Raw genomic sequence first — 26,547 nt, 5'->3', positions numbered from 1 at the left:
TAGGTTACGTACCTTATACCACAGAAAACGTACTACTATAACCTTATAGTAGTACGGTTATAGTAGGTTATAGTAGTACGTTTTCTGTGCTTATACAGTCAAACAGTTCTGAATCCAGTCACTAAAGGACGATGCGCATTTCAGAGCTTTAAAGCCCTATCTTCAGGTCCATGGATACTTATTAATTCATCTTGCAGATTCGTCAAAATTTTTTTAAACATTAAAAACACATAACACTAACACATAATTCAACATTTATACAGGTACATGTGCCGGCCGGCTATAGATCCCGACATCTAGAGTCGAGATCTATAGCCGGCCGGCACATTTACCTGTATAAATGTTGAATTATGTGTTAGTGTTATGTGTTTTTAATGTAAAAAAAAATATATTTTATAATCAGAACGCATCATACCCATCATACCATGCATAGCCGAACTGTTCGTGGGAATTTGTTATCACTGTCACTGTCAAAACGTGTCGTTTGTAGGTTAAATTTTAAATCATTTAACTGTCATAACCTAACCAAACTTGCTGATAATGAAAATTTCAAATGAAGGTTTACTAATAACAAAAATAGTTCTGTTCATAAAATAAAATTATAAATGTCTCAAAATCAATTATATATATTTTTAATTATAATATTAAACTATCATAACCTAACCAAACCAACCAAACTTGCTGATAATGAAAAAAATCGAGTCAAAAACAAAAAGTTAATGCCTCCAATAGGTTTCGAACCGGCTACCTCCGAGTTATCAGCCCAGTGCGCTATCCACTACATCACCGAGACCTACGTCTGTTCATCGTTGCGGTAACGGTGTTCGCTCGAGCAGTGGTGGGGGGGGGGAGGTGGGCGGTGGTGGTCTGTCGGCAAGGGTTAATTATAAAAACGGACTAACTCTTCTTATCGTCTAGGCAGCCAGTGCAACTCCGAGGATCGTGGATCAGATCGGGAAACCCCCACTGAGCTCCACCACCGCTCTGTGCCGATGGCGTGATGCCAACCATTACCGCAACGATCACTGATCTGAGCTGAGTCATGAGCCTTGGTGGTGATTGGTGAAGTGGATAGCGTGTCGGGCTGATAGTCCGAAGGTGCCCGGTTCGAATCCCGCTGGTAGCACTAACTTAACTTTTTGTCAACAATTGTTTTTCATATCAGCAGGTTTGGTTGGTTTGGTTAGGTTATGACAGTTTAATTTTATAATTGAAAAATGGAATTTGAGACATTTATAATTTTATTTTTAGAAAAGAACAATTTTTTCGATTAGTAAACCTTCATTCGAGTTTTAGCGAATTTCCCTAAGTAGCTATTACCGTAGGTGGCACGGTAAGACCTCCCAAGTAGCACACATCGTTGGCCCAACGTTGGGAAATGGTCGGCACGGTTGGGAAATGGTTGGCAGAAATTTTAACGATTTGCCAACGTTGGCCCAACGGAAACTGGTATTCGTTGGCCCTACAAAGGAAAGAATCGTTGGGCCTTCGTTGGGCATTCGTTGGGTTTAAGTATAAAACATTCTAAAACGAATTTTAACAAATTGATTTATTTAAAAGTACATAAATGTTATGGCAGCAGAATATAAGACAAATATTGTAAAAATTTGGATCAATAATGAATGTAGTCAGATGATGTTGTGATACTAGATACAATGGGGAACACCTGCTTAACATATAATAATTATTATAATTATTTTTTTTTATATTCTTTAATTTGTTTAAGCAAGTTTTTAATAGTTATAGAGAAAAGATTAATTAATTATATAACAATCAATTATAACAGTAGCCTACTAATCTAATGGTAATTAAATTATCTATATTCAAATACTAGTATCCTCTCCAACTACCAGAAAAACAATTCAACTACTTAAGGCCTAAACAGATTAACAGAATCATATTATACTGTAGCATCAAAAATATATTGCACCTGTCGGCTACTCTTTCACCACTTGAAAACACTCTTAATCAACAAGCACAGTTAAGGCGTGAGGCTCACAAGTCGAAGGTACCGGGTTAAACAAAACCGGGGGGGGGGGGGGGTACCCGTCCCGGCCAAAAAATTGTATCTCGTTTTTTTTTCAAAATAAGTTTTTATGAACTATTTAATCAATTTACTCAACTCATAATTATGCTTTTCATACAAAATCTTTATTATTTTGTGTTTTTTATGTTTATGCCCAATAGGATGGTTGGCCCTTCCGCAAAAATTGGTTGGTTGGCCAACCGTAAGACTGAGTGCCAAAACATACCGTTGGCCAACGATCGACAGAAACGTTGGGCCAACGATTTTTGCTACTTGGGCTAGGCCCGGGACCGATTTACTTTTTCATTTTGATGTCCCCAGAGGCCAAAAACACCGTTCCTTCAAATGTTTATATATGTATTTATATATATATATAGATTTATATATACACGTCCGTGAACGCGATAACTTGAGTAATTTTTGTACGATTTTGATGAAATTTGGTTTAAAGGTGTAAGGCGGGATGAACTTGAATGAGTTCGCGATCCAGCATGATCGGACCATGGGAACGGGGTTTTACGGGGGCTTTTTTGGGGTAAAAAATGGTTTTTCTAATTTTTGACCCTCAAAACACAAAATTTCCCAATTCCTCTCTAAAACTTTTTAAAGAGCTTAAAAAAACAAATAATTTAGTATATCAAAGTGTTTTTGTACGGTAATTGGTAATAGAGAAAATTAAAAAAATTGTAAATTTAAAATTCCTATGTTATTCTTAGGGAGAATATTGTAAAATGTTGTAATTTGCTTGTTTATGGATATATTTTGATCTAACTTGGCAAATTTATTTATTTTATACTAAGCTATTAATATTTTACTTAAAAATAGGCCTACACTTTATTATTTTCCTTGTAGCAGCAAACCTAGGTACTCATTAAACGTAATGTTATTTAAATAGATTTAATTGATAATCTATCCAGGCAAATGGAAATTCGCTTAGTCAGCAGGTTTGCTGCGGCGGGGGTATTTCATTATCAGCAAGTTTGGTTAGGTTAGTTATACGCGAAGGAGGCTATGCCCCGGTGTGCGGTGGGCTGAATTTTTATTTCAGGTTTAGTGTTGCCTACAGTATTATTTTGAGGCTTCTGATTGGCTGAGGGAACATCATTACCGCAACGATACGGATTGACGTCAACGGCTTCGGTCGTGTAGTGGATAGAGTGCTGGTCTGATAATCCGAAGGATCCGGGTTCGAATCCCACTCGTAGTACTATTTTTGTATTGGACCTTTTCACTATCAACACGTTTGGTTGGTTTGGTTGAGCGGAGCGAGCGAAGCGAGCGAAGCTCTTATACTACACTCCTGCTTTTTTATTACAAATACTCCTCCTGAACGGCTAAAGCGATCTGCATGAAATTTAACACAGTCATAGTAACCAACCATGGGAAGGTATAAATCTGAAACGGTACAAATCGGACCATAGGACTTTTCCCTACATGAATGCAAACTTTTGGAAATTTAACATGGGCCTTATGGGTTAATTGGTCGCCATGTCATTATTTGCGAGTAAACACTAAAAAGTAAACAAGAGCCTCAACATTAGTCAACAAATCTACCACATGATAAATACAGTACAAAAGAAAAAATTGGATAATACTAAAGAGCATATTATAGTATATTGTATGTAATACGAAATGATTAACAATCAGTTCTATATTGAGTGATTAAACTCCATGCCGTTTATATTTAATTGTAAAATGGTTCTGTTCTTTTTAACAACAATGAATAGTTAACTAATTAGGCCTAAGTTTATGTTGCTTGGAGAAGGAGAAGATAAAACGAGGTCATTAAAAAAACACTACAACATAATTATACCAACAAAAATCACACCGCCCTTGATTTGCAAGAAACTTTGTAAAAAATGTTCTTGTAGCTAAAAATACAAAATCGTTTTACGAAATGAAATCACAACCACGTGGTTTACAGGTAAGGTTTAAGACTAAATGGTGTAACTTAGACAATAAAATAGTTGTATTGATAAATTTTATTGCACAATAGGGAAATTTTGAAAGTGGTTGACGACAATTTCTTACTTTTAACTGCTAAAATAAAACTAGACCTAAATTATAGGCCTATACTAAGTGAGGCTAACCCCAATCCCTCACAACAATAATACTGGTAAACAGTTATTGAGGTAATAGAATTGGTGAGTTTTATGAATGTTCAATGCAAATAAGTCTTCTGTACAAATAAATGATTCTTTTTTTAATAATGAAGAAAGAAGACATTGAAAAAAAATAAAGAAAAGCAAATTCTACATACAATGGGTAATAATAATATAATAATAATCGTTATTGCCTTTTAATAATACAGGTATTGCTTAGGCCTACCATGATTCATTTGCAGTATCGAAATTATTGAGCGGAGTGAAGCGAAGCTCTTATACTACACTCACTGCCTTTGTTTTACAAATACAGGTCAGGCTCCACCTGACAGGCTTAAGCGATCTGCAGGAAATTTGGCACAGTCATGTAACCAACCATATGGGAAGGTATAAATCTGAAATGGTAATATTCGGACCACAGGACTTAAACCAATAATAAGGGTTGCCGGAATTAGGCTGATGCACCATATTGCGTTTGGAATCTGTAAATAACTTACAGCATTTTATGTGAGCAAGACGTGCAATTAATGTAGACTTTGAATATCTATCTGATTGGAACATGTTCAATTCCTATTTGCAGTCTACAAATAGGAATTCCACTAATGTGAACCAAATATAACACAATTCGTTGACTTGAACCCGACGTATCATTGACTTTGAATACTGCACATAGACATCCCATATAAGTGAAAGCAGAAGTAGGCCTAAGCCTACCATTGACTTCGGATACTGCAATTAGGCATTTTATTTATGTGAACAAAATAAATGGACCATTGATTTATTGAGGATACTGCAAGTAGACTATTCATTTACATGTACCATTGGGTTTGGATACTACAAGTAAACAATCCGTCTACGTGAACCATACGTACTATTGACTTTAGAATCTGTAAATAGGCATTCCATTTATGCGAACCAAATATATCATTGGCATTGGATACTGCAAGTAGACATTTAATTTATGAGAACCAGATGAAACATAGAATACGGTTCCTGCAAGTAGACGATTCATTCACTTAATCCTGACTTATGATTGACTTTGGATACCTCTGCAAATAGGCATTCTATTTAAAATGCAAAAAAATCATTGATATTGAATATGCTGGCTCCGCTCAATATTGCAAGCAGACAACTGCATTGTACACCTAGTTAGGTTATGATGGTTTAATTTTATAATTAAAACATTATAAAATTGAACTTGACCCATTTATAGTTTTATTTTATGAACAGAAACATATTTTCGAATAAAACCTTCATTCGATTTTTCATTATCAGCAAGTCTGGTTAGTTTGGTTAGGTTATGATAGTTTAATTTTATAATTAAAAAATTATAAAATAGGATTTGAGGCATTTATAATTTTATTTTATGAACACAACTATTTTTTCGGTTAATAAACCTTCATTAGATTTTTTCATTGTCAGCACGTTTGGTTGGTTTGGTTAGGTTATGACGATTTAATTTCACAATAAAAAAATATAAAATTGAATTTGAGGCATTTATAATTTTATTCTATGAACAAAACTAATTTTTCAATTAGTAAACCTTCATTATAGTCAATCAGAAGCCTCTAAATGACACTGTTAATCCTGAGGCAAAATTAATCCTGAAAAACAAATTGTGCATGCGGTGGTGGTGGGTGTTCTGATCCACGATCCTCGGAGTTGCACTGGCTGTCTAGACGCTTGTTTACTCTTTTTTGTTCTTCTCTTCCTTCACTTTGGTTTACTCGTTTACTGTTTACTCATTAGTCATTCTACACAACACAAAGTTGTAAGTGGTTTGTTATCACTTTATCGTTTATTATCACCAATCGACCAATCTAGTAACTATCATTAACTAAGATCATGGTAATGAAGCTTTAAGTCTTAACCTCTAATCTCTTCTCAGCTTAACTTACTTAGACGATACAACAAAATTTAACAACACTAATTCTAACAAAATTGTAGGTACCGGTATATAAGTTATTGTTTAAAATTTTTAAGCTAATTCAGTAACAGTTCTTTTTACCCTTACAGTACAATATTTTGGTTAAAATCTAGAATCTAATCTACCTTAGTAAGTTATAACAGTAACTTAGGATATTCCTTTAATTTCACGCCTTTCACGTGTGACAGCAGCAGTTAAAAAATTACTGATTTTGCAGAAGAAAGCTTTAAGAATCATTTGTAAAGTAAAAAGAAAAACTCACTGTAAACCTTTGTTTAGAAAACTTGGTGTGTTAACTGTACCTTCATTATACTTACTGGATTCTTTGTTGTACATTAAAGAAAATCTTACTTACTTAATAATATTCCTGCCAACAATTCAGTACATTCATACTTTACCAGACAGAGCCATTTTATCAGAATTCACCAATGTAATTATCAGACTACCATTAAATCTACTTTTGAATTAGGTAAGAAAATCTTTAATTTGCTGCCACATAATGTAAAATGCTTAGATGATAAGAAATTCAAAGTGCATTTGAAATCTCTTTTGATAGAATTAAGTGTGTATGATGTTGAAGAATTTATCACTTATTTAAGGTGTCCAGTTTTGTAAATATAAATTTATTGTAAAATATGACGATGCCATACGTATGTTTTGTATGTTTTACGGCAATAAATGATTTGATTTGATTTGATTCACCTTTGTGTGTAAATTGATAACTGCTCTTCATTGATTTTTATTTTTATCGATCTCTAGCCTACATCAGTTATTCTTGATGTATTTGGAAAATTCTATAGTTGTCATATAGGGTTGTTAGGCTAGGCAAATTTTTTACAAATTTCCGTGAAACTTTCTTGCTGCAATTTAACCTAAGTTAGGCTATATTTTTCACATTTTGGACCTTATTCTAAAAAAATTAAAAACAAAGATTTAGTTAACTGAGAACTCACATTTTAGTGGTCGATAATCGACCAACACCAGACCTAGGGTTTTTTGTTTCTAGCTATTTCATTATTTAATTGTTAAGCTAATATTGATTGTTGCTTCTAGTTAGCTGGAAAGCTTGAGGCAAATTTAGAATTTGAGGTTTTTTTCTTTAGCCCTCGAGCGGGCGCTTGTGGAGTTTTCCTCCGCACTTGTAGTTTCTGTAAAAATAAATAAATATGCATAATGGGTGTCGGCAGTCTCGTCCGGCTCCATACTTCACACACCTCATCCTGAGAATACCCCTAAGCGATTTCTACCCCCAAATTCCTCCCTATTTGGTTTTCAGTTGCATTTCAGTGACACGGTGTCAGTTTGCTGAGATTTTCTGCCTGTGCTTAGCACGGAGTTTATTTCATAGTGCGCTCTTCTGTGTTAGAGGGTGACTATTTTAGTTGTGTCTGTAAGTGAAGTATATGTCTATTTGGTGTTTCTGTTTTATATTAGACTGATACCACTAATGGATTAGAAGAGGCTGAGAAATTATGAGGAGTGCTTGATAGTGTCGAAAGGGAAGAAAGAATAGAAGAAATACAACCAAAACAAGATTTTGATTAGGGCATTACTCATTTTTAGTTGGGACAGAAATCTAGTTTTCAATTTTCATTTTATATATACTTCAACTTATATTACGTTTCATTTTCAGTGAATTTCCCCTATAGGGAATAGGCTATTACCGTAGTACTCATTGTAAGACCTGGACCCGGGACCGATTTACTTTTTCGTTTTGAGGTCCCTAGAGACCAAAAACACCATCCGTTCAAATTCATATATATACAACCATGTTGAAATTAAAGAAAATAACTACTGTTGACACAGGAAGAATAATTGTATTTAGACATTTTGCTATGTTCACATCTACCTACAAACTCTATGTATTCTATATATTTATATATATATATAGCCTATATATATATTTATATATGTGTCCATTAGCGCGATAACTCGAGCAAAGATCATCCAATTTTGATGAAATTTGGTACAAACGTGTAAACCTACGTTTATTCGAACGAGTTCGCGAACCAGCATAATCGGACTATGGGAACAGGGGTTTATGGGGGGCAAAAATTGGTTTTTCCCATTTTTGACCTAAAAACTTAAAATTTAGCATTTTCTTTCCAAACCATTTTGTAGAGCTTAAAAAAAAATAATTTAGTATATTGAAGCGTTATTATGCGCCTAATAATGGTTAAACGGGAAAAATTCAAAAAAACTGTAAATTTAATATTCCCATGTTATTCTTATGGAGAAAAAGTAAACTTTTGTAGTTTGCTTGTTTATGATCATATTTTGATCAAATTTGGAAAATGCATTCATTTCATACTAAACTATTAGGCCTAACATTTTACAAAAAAACACCTTTTTACCCTCCCTGTTTCAGCAAACCTAAGTACTTGTTAAACTAATGTTATTTAAATAGGGAATAAATGTGATATTTTTAAGGAGACCTTTTAGTGTAAATCCAATCAGGCAAATGGAAATTCGCTTAGTCTGCAGGTTTGCTGCGGCGGGGGTATTGTTAAATGTATAGTATCAATTTTTGAGTAAACATAACCAAACTTCACGATTGATGTTTTATTATTTATTTTTTTATAACACATACAATTTTTCAAAATGTGTGTTATTTTATACATACAAAAATGTAAACAAGTTTAAATTGTATTATTTAATTAATAATTATTATCAAACTAGCTGTTACTCACGGGCTTCACCCTGTATGAATTCATAGGTATTAACAAAGATTATATATGCTACGCAAAATAGATATAGCACCTTACGGCAATTTTGTGCCAAGTCGTTTTTCGATGGGGCCACCTTCACGTAGTTGGGTGGTCCCTCAACAGAGGCGCTGTGTCAAGTCTCGATCTGCATTACCATTCAAGTTCGGGTGAGTTCGGTAATGTTCGCGTGCTTGGGATTAACTTGCCTGTACGCAACGCGCTCGCCGACCCGTCGGTCATCGTATCTCTAGTTTGAAAGCACACAGCTGTCATTAATGTACCATAACTTTATCTTTCTACAAAAATGGCAGTTATTTTCTTCAAAATTAAAGTGACCACGTAACAAAGAGCTAAAGGATACTAAAGGTTTACTGATATAAACATGAATTAATAAAAATCTTCAAAAATTGCAGTCACAGTGATATGATAACTAATAAGCTTACAATGTTATAGTAGTTTCTCTGCATTAAATTTTAACGTACATTTAGAGAACACTTAACAATTTAGAAATTTATAATTCTTACAAGTTTTAATAATTAGTGACTGTTTGTAAGTTCGTCGACTTTTCTCACTTTTCTGTTTTCAAAATTTTTATACACAAAGTTTGCTTCCGGATTTCTAGACTCACGCAATATCTTGCTACTAACTCACGATGAGGAATGTATGGTTAGTCAACTACTTCCTAACCATTCACTGGCTACTTGACCTTTTTAAACATAGTTTGTAGGAAGAACATTTATCTACACGATCAGTGTTTTTGTTTTCAAACTATGTATTATCTCGTCACATTATTGGTGTTTTTTAAGTGCCGTTTGCAACTGAGCTTTGAAGAAAATGTACAGCATAAGATATAAAATATAGATTTTAAATTTGGATCGTTGTATATAACAAATCTTTCAACTGACGACTATATAAAATAAATTTAAGAACACATAGTCTTAACAACAGCAGAACCTTAGTTGTACATAAATTAAAGTGGTTATCTTTACCACGTAAACACGATATTTAAGTTGGAAACTGGAGGTCAGTCACACTCTCGCAATCACATGAAAGTGAACTGACCCGATTAACCCGACATCCCAATTGTGTATGGCCTGTTTTAAACATTATATTAAACAATAGGTCGAATACTTTGTACACTATAAACGTGAATGTAAAGCAGTGTCGGGAAGGCCTTTCCGTTTTTTGATTGCCGTTTGTCATTTATCACATACACTCGTCTTAATACCTGGTATTGGGTTCATGAAAATATCCACATCATAATACGATTGTAATTCACTACACATAATACTAACACTTCTTCACTCTTGCTAATCCATCTTCTAATAAACCTTGTGTTACTTACATTAAGCAAACAACCACAAAATAAAGGTTAACCATAACAATAAACAACAACAAAAAATACGTAAATAACAGCTGGTTATGTCGGCAATGAAGTCTTAGGTTGTGAAGACTCTCGCTAGGCTTTGCATGGAAATTGATATCACAAAAATGGCTTGGCTGCAATATCTATTTTGCGTAGCATATGTAATCTTTGGTATTAATAAAACTATATTGATTGGTAAAGTTTAGCTGAAATAAACAAAACAGAATACAGTAATTCAAACTTAATCACACCTGATTTTAATAAGGTAATGAATTGAAAAAATAACAAACAAATAAATTGTACAGCTGAGGTATAATTACGACCTTAAAGGGCAATTTATGAAATAATGGATAGTTTAGTACAAGGTTTCTCGTCTTGACGAACATTTGAAGAATATGGTTTATAGGGGAGTGACTTGTAGTTTTCTCAAAAGTTCATGGGTACTTTGGGATTTATACAAAAGATAAAAATATTAAGGCATTGCCATCCCTTTTATTGTTTATAATACTTGGTTAAAGGTTTTTACTTTTTATGTTTACATATTAAATAGTGGAGAATTTAAACGTTGTTGAGTGCACAGGTGTGCTACAATTGGGTTTTAATATTTTTGGACCTATCCAAAAGTAAAATAGTTCTCTGTGCTGCATTCTGTGGAAACAGTATGGCACGATTTCAAATTATGACTAATACAGCATGTTGTGATTATTCAAACCTACAAAACATTGTGTTTCGGAGTCCATAGACAACATACATCCGGTTTCGGAGGGGTACATACATACATACTTCCTCTTTTATAGATGTAGATATGTTTTGTTTGCATATATATGTATAATTGCATTAATGTGGAACAAAACTCCGCACACGCCCCATCTCGTAACACCGACAGTGATAGTCAAAGGTGATACCTTTAAATAAGTTACTGTACTAGAAAATTACTCAAAATATGTTGATTTGAACTCATATTTAGTTGAACAATTAATGTTATTAATTATGAAATTTGGTTCCTAATTAGGTAATTAACATTTAAATAGCCTACAATATGGCGTTAACAACAAGTAAAATGGGTTAAATTTGTGCTATTTAGTGTTGCGGGATAAAAATCCGCATGTGCCCGCTCCTGTTTTACTGGTGAAGCGCCTGCTCGAGAGTTAACTAATATCCATTTTTTTCAGGTTGATTATTGGTGTTAACTAATGGATTCACAAAAATTTAACAATTTTTTGCATTTTTATTTGTTTGGTCCATATTATGTTTTGGAAGACAACCTTACAGCTAGAAGATGCAATTTCGGTAAGTTTTGTATATTTTCTTCAAAATATCATAGATACTTTTGGTCATATCAAAATATCATGGCCAATTCACCCTAACACTTAAGTTAAGTTAATTACCATTAAACTTTATACTCCTAATTTTATTAAAAATATATATAAGTTATAAATAGAAAGTTTTAAAAAGCAATTTGGTAGGTATCTATAAGTATAAAAGAGGATGTTTGTATATATATATATATATATATTTGTTTGGCAGTGATAAACTCAGACACCGCTGAACCGATTGCCACGAAACTTGGTACATACGTGTAGAATTTCATGGAATAGGTTTATACACCATCAATTTCGTGATCCGTCCAATCGGCTCCGCCCCAGTGGCTCTGGAGTTTCCCATGTTAACCTTATGAGAAATGGAATTAATGAATCTTAACAGCTGTTTCAATTAAACAAGTTGGTTCTGTTCTATGATGTTCTTAAATAGCATTAAAGTTACGAGGATTACCAACAGGGTGCAGCACTATTATTTCTTTTACATTTATGACAACAACTAATTTGCAACCAAAAGGTGAGTGAGCGTAGCGAACGAACTTCAACCCAGAGGCGAGTTAGCGTAGCGAACGAGCTAACCTGAAGGCAAGTGAGCGCAGCGAACTAGCTCCAACCTAAAGGTGAGTGAGCGTAGCGAACGAGCTCCAACCTAAAGGTGAGTGAGCGTAGCGAACGAGCTCCAACCTAAAGGTGAGTGAGCGTAGCGAACGAACTTCAACCAGGACGTGATTGAGCCATGCGAACGAGATCATCTTGAAAATTAAGAAGTTAAACGGGGCAAAGCCCGCGGGTACAGCTAGTATTTTATATATTCTCTGTTGGAAGCAGGGTTGCCACCTTTGGTTCCCCCGGAGTAACATAGACATAAAGACTGGCATACTGGACCGAAGTCGGGACTGTCCCGACAGAATCGGGACGGGTTGTAAGACCAAAGGATTTTCAAAATTACAAAAAATTTACAAAAAGGTGATACACTATTAAAGCCTACTTCTACTTGTAGTCAATTAGGACTCACAGTTGATACTGGTTTTCTTTATTCACTGACATTCAGTACACATTTTTTGTGACAGAACTTGGTAATCATGAAGGCAAGATAGCTGTGATTACTGGAGGACATAGAGGAATTGGAGCTTTTGTCACCAGGGATTTACTTTCCGCTGGGTTTCACGTCATTTTGGGTAATGTACCTTCATCTTTCCACCCTTTAGAAAATTGAATCAACTGCCACACCTGATTTGTACTTAAATGTACTCAAACTGTACTTAAAGATTAAAATTATAGTTTGTATGATGGAACATGTCTCCTGTCTACCTGGCACTGGCCCAGACCCCAGCTAATTAACAAAACTACAAAATATTCACACCATTTTTAGGATGTAAATTCTTTACCTGGGCTATTACATTTTAACACAGGTAGATAGCAATAAAATGCCTTAAATATAAATATAAACCTCTAGTGGAACTGGATGGGTTTTTAAGATTGTTGTTTTATTTTAGATTATCTTACTATTTTATACCAGTAGTAAAATTAAACCTTTTGAATTGTCTAACTGGTTTCTGATTAAAAGTGTGATATTTTTCACAGGCTGTAGAAGGACCGAGGATGGAAAGAAGTTTGAGAGTGATATTCGAAATCAAGGAATAACATGTGGAAGAGTCACAGTGAAAAGCCTCGATTTAAAATCACTATCTTCTGTAAGAAGCTTCGCTGAAGAAGTACTCAAGGAAACAACGTCTATAGACCTTCTTATAAACAATGGTACCGTATGATAAGACGTTCAATTATAACTTGTGTGGCTGACGTATTTTTACTTTAAAATTTAGAATGCAAGTTACAGCTTATTGCTTAAATAATCTTGCATTGGGCTTTGAAAGTAAAAACAAATGTATCAGCCAATTTTTTTGTCATTTAACACATTTTTCCTATCCCCCCATTGTCATGACTATAGTTTTATTTTGCTTATTATCTCCCACCTTCACATTCTTACATTTTTACACTCACTACACCCATATTCTCACTAACCTTTGTCGTCCGTGTTTCTTAGTTTTAAGAGTTTTACTATTTACCGCTTTTGACGAACGATTGAATTGTGTTTTGCTAGGAACAGTGTCGTGTGGAATAAAAAGCCGCTACTGGAAATCTCCTTGCCTAATCAGTAACTTGTTGTTTTTTTGGAAATACACACCCACTGCAAACCTCGTTGTCAGGCCCAAACCATGTACGCTACTGAAATGGTTTGAGTACAAACCATGACAACAAGACCAAAAGTGTCCGCCCACAACCTACACAGCCAAAGTACTACACGTGAAACTGCTCAATCTGTGTTGCCAACAACTAAGCCACATATTTCTTACCAATACCATAATATCTAGTAGGCCTACAGCTTTCTGAGCTTTTTTTGCATTCTTCTCACACTGTTTTGGGACAACTATTTTGTTCATAAATTAATTGTCAATATTGTATTCCAAATAATTTAGTTTCTATTTCTATTTAAAGCAATTTACACAAACTACAAAATACACAAACACAAATTTTGCTGCACAATACTCTGTTCTTCCCTGTGTACAATCTGCCTAAGACTCAATAAATTAGTGAAAATAAAACATTTTTGTTCTTTCCTATAAACAATTCTAAGCATTAATCAAGCTGCAGTTATCCACAAATAAAAATATTTAAATTTGAAATTGTGTTTTCAGTAACTGTTATGTATTTTAAAATGTATATTTAATGTGTCAATTCCAGCTGGCATAATCTCGTCGGACTACGAGGAGACTGAGGATGGGTTTGAGGCTCAGTGGCAAGTTAACTACCTGTCTCACTTCCTGCTGTGTCACTTACTGCTGCCAATTCTGCATAACTCCGTCTCCCAGGACTGTATACCTCGGGTGGTTAATGTCTCATCATTGGAACACAAGACGCCCCTAAACATGGATTATGAGGATATAAATAACAAGTAGGTACATTAACTGTGTAGAAAAGGTTTTGGTTATGTTTATGTTTCATAGCCTACAGGTAAAAACATAGTGGAGCAGCGAGGCTAGCGTGTAGGTGAGAGTTTTCCCACCCCCGATGCTGGGGTTATTCACATGCACATAGTAGAGCAACGACGGTGGCGAGTCAGATTTGTGTATTGTAATACATAGACATATAACAAATTAAAAGAAATAATTAATACTGTATCAGAACAAATAAAAAAAATAGGACTGAGAAAATATGGATGAATAACAGAAAACATTGACTTATGTGGTCCAATAAAGGACACAAAAGAGTACACTTAACAATTTTAAGAAGTTCTAACAAATTTTTTAATGTTAACTTATGCTTTTTTACAGAGACACCTACAACGGAATGACAGCTTACGGAAGATCCAAGTTGGCCCAGGTCATGTTTACGATCTATCTCAACAGCAAACTTTCATCTATTAAGTCATCCGTGGAAGTTGTAGCTGCTCATCCTGGAATTGTAAACACTGAAATATTTGATGGCTCTGTTTTGAAAACATATTTTCCTTTTGTTACACGATTATTTTTCAAGGTGAGGATAGGTTAAGACCATAAGCTATGTTTGAGTTAGTGTGATTTTACAATTTATTTATTAATCACTAGCAGAGTACCCGTCATTCGTACGGGGTTGGCATATATGTATAAAATGCTTATTGCAGTTATACTCAAGCTTTGCGTTTTCAATGGGGGAGGACACAGTATGATAAAATTTGCTTCTTTAAATTTACGGTACCCTATAGTATTACACATCTACCATAGCCATAATGTTCTACAACTTCACCTAAACAATAGAGAAAAATAAATTATCAAAAATTCACAAATTATTTGAAATGAAATTAAAAACATATACATAACTGTAAACAATCCTACTTTGACAGTTCTCATTGTGTATCACAGTTTTTTGTTGCTGTTTAGTTAGTTTTTTTTTTAATTAGCTGTTTTCATAAATGCAAAATAATATTGTGCTGCACCCTGTTGGTAAATCGTATAACTTTTTAATGCTTTTACATATACCAACTTTTTAGTTGAAACAGCTGACTAAATTCTTTAACACGTTCACTGCGCTACGAGATCCCGAGGTCTCGTATCGTACCTAGCCCGTAGTGCGGAACCCATAATTTGGCTTCTTTCCAAAAGTTACGACATCGATATTTCGGTGTACAGTTACCGTAAAGAAATGAAACTTGTACGTATATATAATGTATTTTTCTTTATGTATCAACTCGTAAACATGAAATGAACGAGATAAATAGATCTCGTAACGCACTGAAGTAATAAACTTTTACTTTATTACGATACGAGACCCCTGGGTCTCGTATCAAAAATAGTTGTTCCAAGCACTACATGAGGCTAATGGGGTGATTAGTAACCATGATAACCTTTGTTGAATGGTTGGATGAAAGAAGGAAACCAAAGAAATAATTCAAGAACAAACAATAAGAATAATGGCGGTTTTATGCTGTTATCCTTATGAGTTATCTAATGTTTTACAGGTTTACATATTAATCGTTTTCAACTACGGGAACATAAATCTTTTTTAACTATCGGCGTGTTTCTCTTCTAAAGCAGCACTAACGGATGCGTATTAAAGGTCACTGGTAAAAGATCTAAAATATCACGATTGTGCAATGTTCTATTTAGATGTAAAAAAACAAATCATTACATTAATTCAAATATTTCTCATGGTCCCTACTAAATCATACAAAAATCAATGCTAAATAATCGTGAAACCGGACAAGCAATTTCCGATAAACAACTTTGTATCATTGGTTTTTGTTTGGCGATTGGAATCCCCTTTCCCAGCCCTTTTGGTGAAGTGGTGCAAGTTTAATAGCTTCAAGGTTGGACCCATCCCTTCCCCCCCGCCCACTCGACTCACCGTTGGCACGCACTCATTTTGAGGTCATAGCCCAACCCCAAAATTATAACGAAATAAATAGGCTACAGTAATTTGTAAACATATTTCATTTGTATTTTATTTAGCCTGAAATCAGCCGTATGGAAACGCATTAATATAAAAAGAGATAAAAGAAAGATAAAATATTTTTTTTATTACGGTTACAATTATAAGGTATTTGTAAACAAACAGATAACATATATTTTTGTTAATTTGTTATTGTAGGAAAAGAATAAATACAAATAAATAATGAACTATTACAGCTGTGCGGTATGAGATCTCGGGGTCTCGTACAATGACGTCGTATTTAACTTACTTCCTGGGCTGGCTGAAGATTGTCAACATTGTACTGGTTCATATAAACAAACACTCAGCGCTCTCTCGCCTTTCTTTGCGAGGTTATGATGCGCAAAAGATTACTGCGCAACGTAATCTCAGGGTCTCGTATCGCACCTGGGTAATCATAGCGGACGAGACCTATAGATCTCGTAACGCACCATTGGAATAATGCAGGAAAATATACAACGCAGCAAACGTGTTTATACACTTTCAACATGAATACTCATAAGGTTAAAATGGGGAACTACAGAGCCACTGGGGCGGAGCCCGAAAGGATTTTTGAGATAAGAATATGCCTATATGTTAATCGGGAATGTGAGCTATCATCATGCCAAATTTCAGCCCAATCCGTCCAGTAGTTAATGCGTGATTGAACTTCAAACAAAAAAACACACAAACTTTCACATTTATAATATAAGATTAACTGTACAATATGAATCATGTCGCAATATGTTATGAATTTTCTTTTAATTTTTTACAACAATAAATATTTAACTATTTTCCTTCTTAATGTAGGCCTATTTGTCTTTTTAGATACTGTTATGTTGGTATTGTTATTTTATATTGTACTACAACTATAAAACTGCCAATATTTTTTAATCAATGAGGTTTATTTTCATCGGAAGAAAGGATTACTTTATGATCAGCTGTCTTGTATATTGTAGACTCCTGCACAAGGAGCCAAGCCGATTGTTTACACCAGTTTGTACGGCAGAGGCGGAGAGTACATCGGCAACTGCAGACCACAAACTCCTTCATGTCTTGCAAGAGACGTCACAGAACAATCAAGACTTTTTGAAGAGTCCAAGAAATCTTTAAACATTACGTTGTTTGCAGGCCAATTTTAATTTGGATACAAGTTATTAGGTTTGATATATTAGCAGCCATGTGCCATAGTGTATAAAATAATATTTATTAAGTAATATTTATCAGGTTGTATAAAACAGTGTCATATGGTAAATAAAAAAAAAAAAAAATTTAATTAAAGTAATATTTACCAGGTTATAAAACAGTGTCATATTGTTAACACTTTATTTTTAATAAAATTAATTTTTTTAACTTTGTGTCTCATTAAAATCCCCAATTTGAGCACTCTTCGTATTAATCAATTTGGTTTAGATAGGTGTAGTGTTCCCTACAGTTGGTGAGATAACAAGAAATTACAAATAGGTCAAACAAATACACTCTTCAAATACTGGGCAGAAATACATATACACTCTCAAATCAAGTCAAATCAAATCAAATCGTCTTTATTTCATATTGTACATAAATCAGTACATGGAATGGCGTCAAACTCTACACTCTACACAATTTTATTCAAAGGAGACTACAAAAACTGGCCTCTATCTACATTGACTATAACAGCTGTATGTCAGTAAAGACATAAGAAATGTCAAAAGCTGAACCTATTAGGTTAAGGAAATGTATTCCTCTTGAGTACTTTTCAATATAAATTTTAAAAATGGCATGTATTGAGCACTACATCAAGGATGCAAACAATCTATTTGATGATATTGTTCAACGACACAAGTAAGTGTTGCATTAAGTTTAAGTAATAAGTAGTAAATAATTAAGAGTTGCAGTGGTATTAACAATTTAAACTAAATAATCGTATCATTTTTATTTAAATTTCCTACTGTATTTACTGACAAGTAGATTGACCAAGTATCTATCTATATATTAATAGGCAAGCATGTTTCTTTAAAACCTTATTTCTCAGCTTGTGTGCATCGCAGAGAAAATCTACGCATACTGTTAGAAAGATATTTGCCTGTAGATGTGCAGAATCCCTTTATAAATTAAAATAGGCTCAATAAGCACAAACAATGAATTTGAAAGCTTCAAAAAATTAACAAGGGTCTTATGGGTTGCAATGATGGTAACGAAATAACAACAACATATAAACAGAAAATCCAAACAAATTCCAATCAAATGTTTTATTTACAGCGTGGGGTGAAAATAGAGAACAAGTCTGTACAGTTAGATTTTTTTAGCTTAAGGTGTGGTGGGCCTTTTTGGTTGTAGTGCGATCGTGTGTTCATACGTGTCAAATTTTAATGTTAAATCAAATCAAACAAACTATCTGGTATTTATTCTTGGAATTGGTTTTAATATACACTTACTCTACTTTTATAAAATCACTTGGCCATTAGACAATATTGATACTGTGAAATAGAGACGTGATTCATAATTCCAAATTAAAATGAATAAAGTTGCTGTGATTGGGATCGTTTGGAAATCTCTTAGTCTAACATATAAAAATAGACCCACCTTTTAAGGGTTTCAAGTTAGGGACTAGAATTAAATACTCTTGACATGACGAGATAAGCCTTTATAGACTAACGTTTTGACCCATTTAAATTATAATTAACAGCTAAAATTGTATTGCTAATAGGCCTAATTCACTAATGCAATCAGATAAGTTGGCCAACCGAACAGGATAATGTTATACGATAGGCAAAGGAAGCAAGATTCGAGTTTGGTTTACAAATGCAGTATACCAAGTACTGGATGTTTTCTAATAAATTAAGACAAAATATACTAAATTAATTAACATGCCAGTCTATTTGTATTGATTCAACCTACAAATTTACATGTATGAACACATGTTTACACTCACTACAGCCAAAAAGGTTCATCCTCAAAGATATTCCACCATACCTTAACGGATTCTAGCTAAAGAATTTCTTCATTATACATATTTTTGGTCGAGTTTTCGACCACTGGACGACCTCTTGTTTACTTTATTGTAAACGGGTATGCTATTCAAGAGTACATTTCCTTTATGTCTTCCCTTAACACATTAGTTATTTACCATATTAATGAATTAGTTGTAAGCCTCTGAATTGCCGAATAATATTTGAAAAGGTTTGAAACCCGGTCCATAATCCATATAATTGCAAAAACAGCTGCACTAGTTTCAGCTCCTATATGGAGCCATCAACCATCACGAAGGTCATCAAATTTTAAACACTTGATAAACATTTAAAAACAACACACACAAATGGATAAATGTACTCAAACTCCACTGAGTTAGCTTTTTATGTTATCAACTGATCAAACAGTAATATTGTATTAACCCATTGGCGCTGACTTACGAGTGACGCTCGTGTCACCGCTACGTGCAGCACCATTAGTTATTTTATTATTATTATAATTTCCCCCCTTTTTGTTTTTTCTTACTTTTATTATGTTTATGTAATACCACCTATTTTGTTCGCTAAAAATTAAAGTGGTTACAAATTTTGAAATATAATTTAGAAGATAATTTTATTTGAGCCATAAGCCAAGATCAATTTCCGAATAAATTAAGGAAATGTGTGATAATCCTCACATAACTTTTTTCATTCTTAACTGTGGAAAGACAGTTGTAGAGGTATTTGTAAATTTAATGGGGTTTCCTTACATAAAAACCTCCTTAGGATTGCCCAGGCCAATGTCTTTAAAGACTATCAAGCTGCAAGAACCATCCAGAAGTGTTACCGTGGTTACCTTGTGAGGAAACATCTGAAATATTTACACAGCTGTGCCACAACAATACAGAAGTATTGGAGGGGTCATGTGGATCGGAAGGGTTATGAGCGACTTTTAAAGGTAATTACTATAAGAAGAACTTTTAGCAAATTTCCCTATTTTTACATTATACTGATGTGGCAAGAATACCAAGTACAGAGTATTTTTAAACTGTGGGTTTAATTTAATAATTGTAGCAAAAATATCCTGTAAAAATTTAAAACTTGACAGCTTAAGTGATTTTTTTTTAAATTTAAAGAGGTTGGCAGCTTCTTTTAACCTTGCATTTGCCCGTACTCATTAAAACATATTTAACTTTGAAAACTAATAAATGATTCTTTAAAATGTTAGAACAAAACTGAATTTAGTAATCATAGAAAAATATACAAAATGTAAACATAAACATTTTACAGATGATTCAGATAATTGTTTATAAGAGCCAGGTAATGGGAATATATTACACTCATAGACTACAGATCTGTGCGTGGAATGTATCCTATCCAGCAAAGCAAGGGGTGAGCAGGTACAGTATGAAGGTGAACTGTACCACAGATAATATAACCCCTACTGTACTGATAAAATGTTTGTGGCAGTGAACAGGATCCGAACCCAGGACATCGCTGCCTTGGGCCCGAAGTCTGTGACGCTACCAACTAAACCACCGACTCACCCTACAACCGCCAAAAACATAACGGAATTAATTGTCCGTTAATTATTTTTTTAAATTTGGTCGCATTTACAATGACTTGATTATGTACGATTATATTATACACGATCGATTAGTACGATTATGACTGTCTAAATAAGTTGTCTATAAATAATGCAACTTTACTACAGTAATAAAGGTACAGTTAATCATGGTTTAAAAACACTTTTACTACACATAAAAAGGCTGACCAAGAGACTAACGGTAATTAAAACATTCATACATTTATTTCATAGAGTGATGTATTGAATACAGTTAGAACCTGAAATGTATGATGAAATATCCTGTTAGCGTCACTGATAAATACTGACAAAGAAATGTTTGAATAAGGCTACCGTACCTACTTTTAGTTTCAATAGAATATTAGACAACTAATAAGAACGCATTACTTAGCCTGCCATAAAAATTAAAATAAAAATTCTTTCATTCTCACTGAGGAAAGCCCTCAAAAAAGCAGTTTATGAAAACAACTTTTTATAACCTCCCGCTCTACAAAATACTTCTAATTGTGTTTGTATTCATGTTTGAAGGAATCTGTTCACAAACTGTACTGGGAGCATTATAACAACATGGCAACAAAGATCCAGAAAGTGTGGAGAGGCCATTTTATTCGGACTCGGGTATTCAGCTACTACCAGCTCAAAGACTACATCAAAGGAGCGCTACAAATGAACAAGGAATTTATGGAAAAGGCAAAGGTTAGTTATACAATTATGAGTGTACAATACTACTTAAGTACAAGTGAGACCATACTTTACAAAATCCAAGCCTTAATACCTTTTTAAAATTAAATTGTTTTAAGGGAAAAACATTATGATAAGAGATTTCTTAATATCAATTGGAAGCCAAAATTATTGTGAAGAATTGCGCAAGAGCCGCCCGTAAAAAAACCTCTTTCCCAAGTCTTTAATTTGGAGGTACACAATATGCTATTTTAAAATCTTTGGGTCTATAATTCAACATATGACTATGATTTTCAATCGTATATAAAATATAAACACAAATAGTTTGCCAAATGTCAAATATTCAGGATTCGGCAAATGCCGCATTATGCAGACCTGCCATTACTCTGACAATATGTTCTCAGTATGGGTTATATACTCTGTATATTATATCTGAGAAGCTGAGTGGATATAGCGCTCGCCTTGTAATCAGAAGGTTGCAGGTTCGATCCTGAGAAAAGTCAAAATATTTTTAATGGTTCAAAACTGGACCCAGCTGTCCTTGATATTTTGATGGATGATCCTGGTTTAAGAACCAGCTGATCTTAATCAGTAACAAAGCTGTCATCTTATTCATTCATCCTCATCATTCATCATTCATTCACTCGTCCTCATCTTAATAGACATAGGCCTACTCTGATGTGTCTTTGTAGTAAAATTCAAATAATGTAATATAATAATCCATGAAGGAGTATGAGGAGATGACAAAGACGATGATACAAAGAGACATGGACAAGGAATGTCAGGATAAGTTTGACTATCTTAGCCGCAGAGTGCATCATTTGTTGAGAACCTACCAGATAGAGGGTATTTTCAGCATTCACGGAACTAAGTGAGTATCACATAGTTGGGCCCAACTTATGTAACACATTTTCAACATGATAAAATACATATAATTTACTGTAAGATATTTTTTAATGAAAAAAAATACAAAACAAATTCAGAAGGATAGATCAGCTAGCTTACCTGGTAGATAGCGTCCAGATTAGCTTTGGTAACACACACATAACACAATTTTAACACTAAACAGTAAAACTTCACTGTTAGGGACTACATCAGAAGGGAGAAGAAAGGAGACTGCTTCTAAAACAAATTCACAGTGGTTTGTTATGTGAATGATAAGATAGGATAATAATATTGTATTAAATATGTGTCATGTTCACCGTCAAATAAGATCTATGTTATCGATTTTGATTTTGGTCCTTTTGAAATTTACTTGTCTGGATTCACAACGCTCAACAGTATTTTTCCAAGTCCAACAATCAAGTAACAAAGGGTGTTACATGTTTCTTCAGATTTTCATTCCCCTACTAAGCTATACTTGAACTGATTTATTATACCTCCAGGGATGATAAGACTGTGAATCCCACCAAAGTTCATACAATTTTGATCGTTTACGATTCTGCTGACAGTTATTTTAAATCCATATAAGTTTTCTTCAATGTTTAGTTCATTCTAAAATAAAAGGAAATGTTTTTGGTCTATAAGTAATTAATGGTAATTTAACACACTCATCTCACAGGGATGAGTTAAGGTCAATTATTGTCTACACTAAAAATTGTCTGCTTATATTCTGTCAAATTATTTGTAAAATTTTTAAGATCGTTAAATACTTAGTCTGGCCTAAAATAAAACTATAATCAGTATGAACCCACATAGTTTCATCCAAATTATTTTGTTGCACGAGATGTTAGTTGCTGGATTTAATTACAGTTGAATTGTTAATCAAAGTACTGTAAATAGGTTTTTTCTACAGTCACCCGACAAAGTTGGCTTCCTTGTACTGTTTATAGTACAAAAGGCTGCTAATTGCTGCATATGTATACTTTGTCTTAAGGTTTATACTTTGTCGTACGGTTTATACTTTGGCGCACATCAGGATTCCAACGAAACAACACAAAACAGCGTGGTTCTATTATGCACGTAATCCGTGTACGCTTGGAAATAGGTTGGCAACACTCAAAGATAATAAAACTATGAGTAGCTGATTGAATATTATAACTACGATTTAACCTGTCATTTCGTGTTTATAGTTTATGTTCTCTTTTCGGTATATCTGGACTTTTCTTTTAAACGTTTTTAAAACATTCCTACGATCTTAATAAACAAGAAAATACCTTTAAAGCATTTTTTTAGGCGCGGAAACCACTACAAATTACAAAAATATACGGAACTATATTCTCAAGTCGCGGAGCACATTGCTTGCCGAGGAAAAAATAGTGGAGTGATACGGACCGCGGACTACTTTCTCTAGGGCACCTATTTGTTTTGCCAGCTGAACCTAAAAACGTGTTGGATAGTGTTTGAAAGACGAATTATTTATATGCTTTATAGTGACTGTAGGAAAAATATAATGTGTAACACGAGTGCAAAAGGCCTTTGCTGCACTCGAGATCATTCATAAGTGCAGCAAAGTGCAGTAAACGTTGCTCTCGTGTGCAGAAAAGTGCCACTTTGCTCACTAGTTACACAAATAACTATTTTAGGATTGCTGTTAACAATGTTGATTGTTGAACCCTACTGTATCTTTTGTTTTCTTTTCTTTTGATAGGTTAAATTTGATGGTTGAACGAGTATTTACTACTCCATGGTTTGATTTCAGGGAACTTTCCTACTTAGAGAAAGTATTGACAAATGTAAAATTTGTAGACTTCATGAAAACAAAACGTTTAGAAGCTGAACAAAAAAAGCCTAAAAAACCGGAAGCAACAATTTTTAAGGTAATGTTGTATTTAACTTAAGAGTGGATTGTTTTAAAAACCATAAAGTATATGTTTATGAACTAAACAAAAATGTCTTCTTGGATGTTTAGCCAAGACTATTTCCTCAAACACAGTAACACACTTCTGCTATATCTCAAAACTAAAAACACACAACTCCTATTCATAATTTATTTTGGTTTTCCAAACTCTTTAAATTTGCATAGAGAAAGCTAATAAAAGCATAAAAGTTAGTTCCTTAATGAACTTATAGTTAGTTTAATAATGAACTTTGAAAAAGTACTTTTTTAATTAATGAAATAATATATCTATATTCCACCGACATAAAAAACCAAACACGTTAGACAAAAATATAAATTAATTATAATGACTTATCAAAACCAATTTATACATGTTTAGTGTGAAATCTCTGATATAAGCTGACATGAGCTTGAGGCCTGTGTGTTGGATTTTCCTTGACTTTGACGTGATTTTAGTGTTTCATTCTTAGTAGAGACTAACACTATTTGTGTGATACAGGGAAGACTAAGAGAATGTGAGGAGGTTTGGCTACACCGCAATGACCCTGGGAAATACAGCCTGGCCACTGGTGAGTACCGTGACGATGAGAGAGTTCACGAGCAGCGAGAGAAGATCCACAGCAAACTGAGGACAATCCAGGACCACCCGTGAGTACTGCGGTAGAACACTTTCACTAGCAGGAACTGTGCAAGTTCTTGGAGCTTTGGCGAAAATAACTTTAGAAAGATGATTTTTCAAAATAGCTTAACAGCCCTTTATAGTAAGTTTACTTTATACAGAAAAAATATACTTTTATTTAATATTGACAAATTTGAATGGACCATTGAGTATTAGATGTCGAGTAAAATTTTAAAAACACAAAATTCTTTATTAAGCTAAAAATCTTGAAAACTGAACACAACTATAGGATTACGTCCTCTCCGTAGTTACTGACTCATACATATACCTATGTAGCCTAGTTGTGCAAAGTTTGAATTTTCTAACCAACTTTGTTAAAAATATAATAAGACAAAGAGGTGTCCAGACTTTTTAAACACCCGGTATACGTATATTAACATATTGAAGACTGAGGCTGTAATAAAAATTAATCTAAAGCAAAATCATGGTTGAACATGCTGGATAACAGAACAATATATTAGTAAACTTTTCTTTCCCTCCCGATGAACATGTTATCTTTTAAATTTATGTTTATCTTACGATACTCTAAAATAAGAGCTTTTTTAGTACACAATTGTAACCAGGCATGAAACACACTTCAGAACAGGTATAAGATTTGATAACATGATTAGATTAGAAGTCTATTGGCGGACATCAAAGTCAATGTCAATTCTAAGGATCAGTTATACACCCAACATTTTCCTCGTAGTAAATTAATGTGTGATTTGTTTGTGTGTTTATCTAAATATACAGTATAAAAGGCAAAGCCCTCACTGACTCACTGACTCACTCACTCATCACTTATTCTCCCACTTCCCATTTACCTAGGAGGCTGAAATTCGGTACACTGATTCTTTGGGCATTAAATAGGAAAACTAAGTAGTTTTTATTCTGATCGGACTCTCGGGCTCCGCCCCAGTGGCTCTGGAGTTTCCCATGTTAACCTTATGATTTTTCACAGCTGTTTCAATTAAACCAGTTGGTTCTGTTCTATGATGTTCAATAGCATTAAAGTTACAAGGATTACCAACAGGGTGCAGTACTATATTTTTTTTTAATTTATGACAACAGCTAATTTGCAACCAAAAGGTGAGTGAGCGTAGCGAACGAACTTCAACCAGAACGTGATTGAGGCATGCGAATACTACTTATAAAGTTAAACGGGGCAAAGCATGCGGGTACAGCTAGTAATTTATTTACAAGCACAAAATGTAATTATGTTTCAGTATGCAGTTTGGACCAGTCAGACATAAGGATGCAAACATTAAACTGGACAACAAATCTTACCAATGCCCCCCTCTTCATCAGTCTCAAAAAAACTTTAAAGACTAAATACTCTAAAAAATGTAATTAATTTGGAATTAAATTTTTTTTTTTGTATTTGGAACGTATTAATTGTTGTTTTACTCTTTAACATAATGAAAATTTTGTTTTTAATATTCTTCTTACGCTTTTATTTTTGCATATTTTAGTCATCGGCAAATCTGTACATGTCCAGACTCTTTGCTACTGTAGGCATGGT

General features: G+C 33.9%; 2 protein-coding genes across 2 annotated transcripts; both read left to right on the top strand.

Moving 5' to 3' along the window:
• The first annotated feature begins 5,875 nt into the window (after positions 1-5,875).
• LOC129001135 (retinol dehydrogenase 14-like) lies at positions 5,876-17,573 on the top strand. The gene is made up of 7 exons (XM_054428334.1): positions 5,876-5,976; positions 11,302-11,419; positions 12,519-12,626; positions 13,033-13,206; positions 14,191-14,401; positions 14,781-14,982; positions 17,352-17,573. Exons 2-7 carry the CDS (start codon positions 11,323-11,325, stop codon positions 17,532-17,534), a joined length of 975 nt encoding a protein of 324 aa, XP_054284309.1. The 5' UTR covers positions 5,876-5,976; positions 11,302-11,322; the 3' UTR covers positions 17,535-17,573.
• Positions 17,574-18,142: 569 nt separating this feature from the next.
• LOC129000366 (spermatogenesis-associated protein 17-like) lies at positions 18,143-26,357 on the top strand. Its single transcript, XM_054427330.1, has 7 exons — positions 18,143-18,216; positions 20,109-20,280; positions 21,436-21,603; positions 22,317-22,459; positions 24,230-24,347; positions 24,867-25,015; positions 26,252-26,357. Exons 1-7 carry the CDS (start codon positions 18,149-18,151, stop codon positions 26,355-26,357), a joined length of 924 nt encoding a protein of 307 aa, XP_054283305.1. The 5' UTR covers positions 18,143-18,148.
• The last annotated feature ends 190 nt before the right edge of the window (positions 26,358-26,547 follow it).

The sequence above is a fragment of the Macrosteles quadrilineatus genome, unplaced genomic scaffold (assembly GCF_028750875.1).
Source record: "Macrosteles quadrilineatus isolate MER2022 unplaced genomic scaffold, UCM_ALF_1.0 Scaffold_8__2_contigs__length_117827958, whole genome shotgun sequence".
NCBI classification, from domain to species: domain Eukaryota; kingdom Metazoa; phylum Arthropoda; class Insecta; order Hemiptera; family Cicadellidae; genus Macrosteles; species Macrosteles quadrilineatus.
The sequence above is the reverse complement of the archived record's forward strand: the minus strand, read 5'-3'. Positions and strand labels throughout refer to the sequence as shown.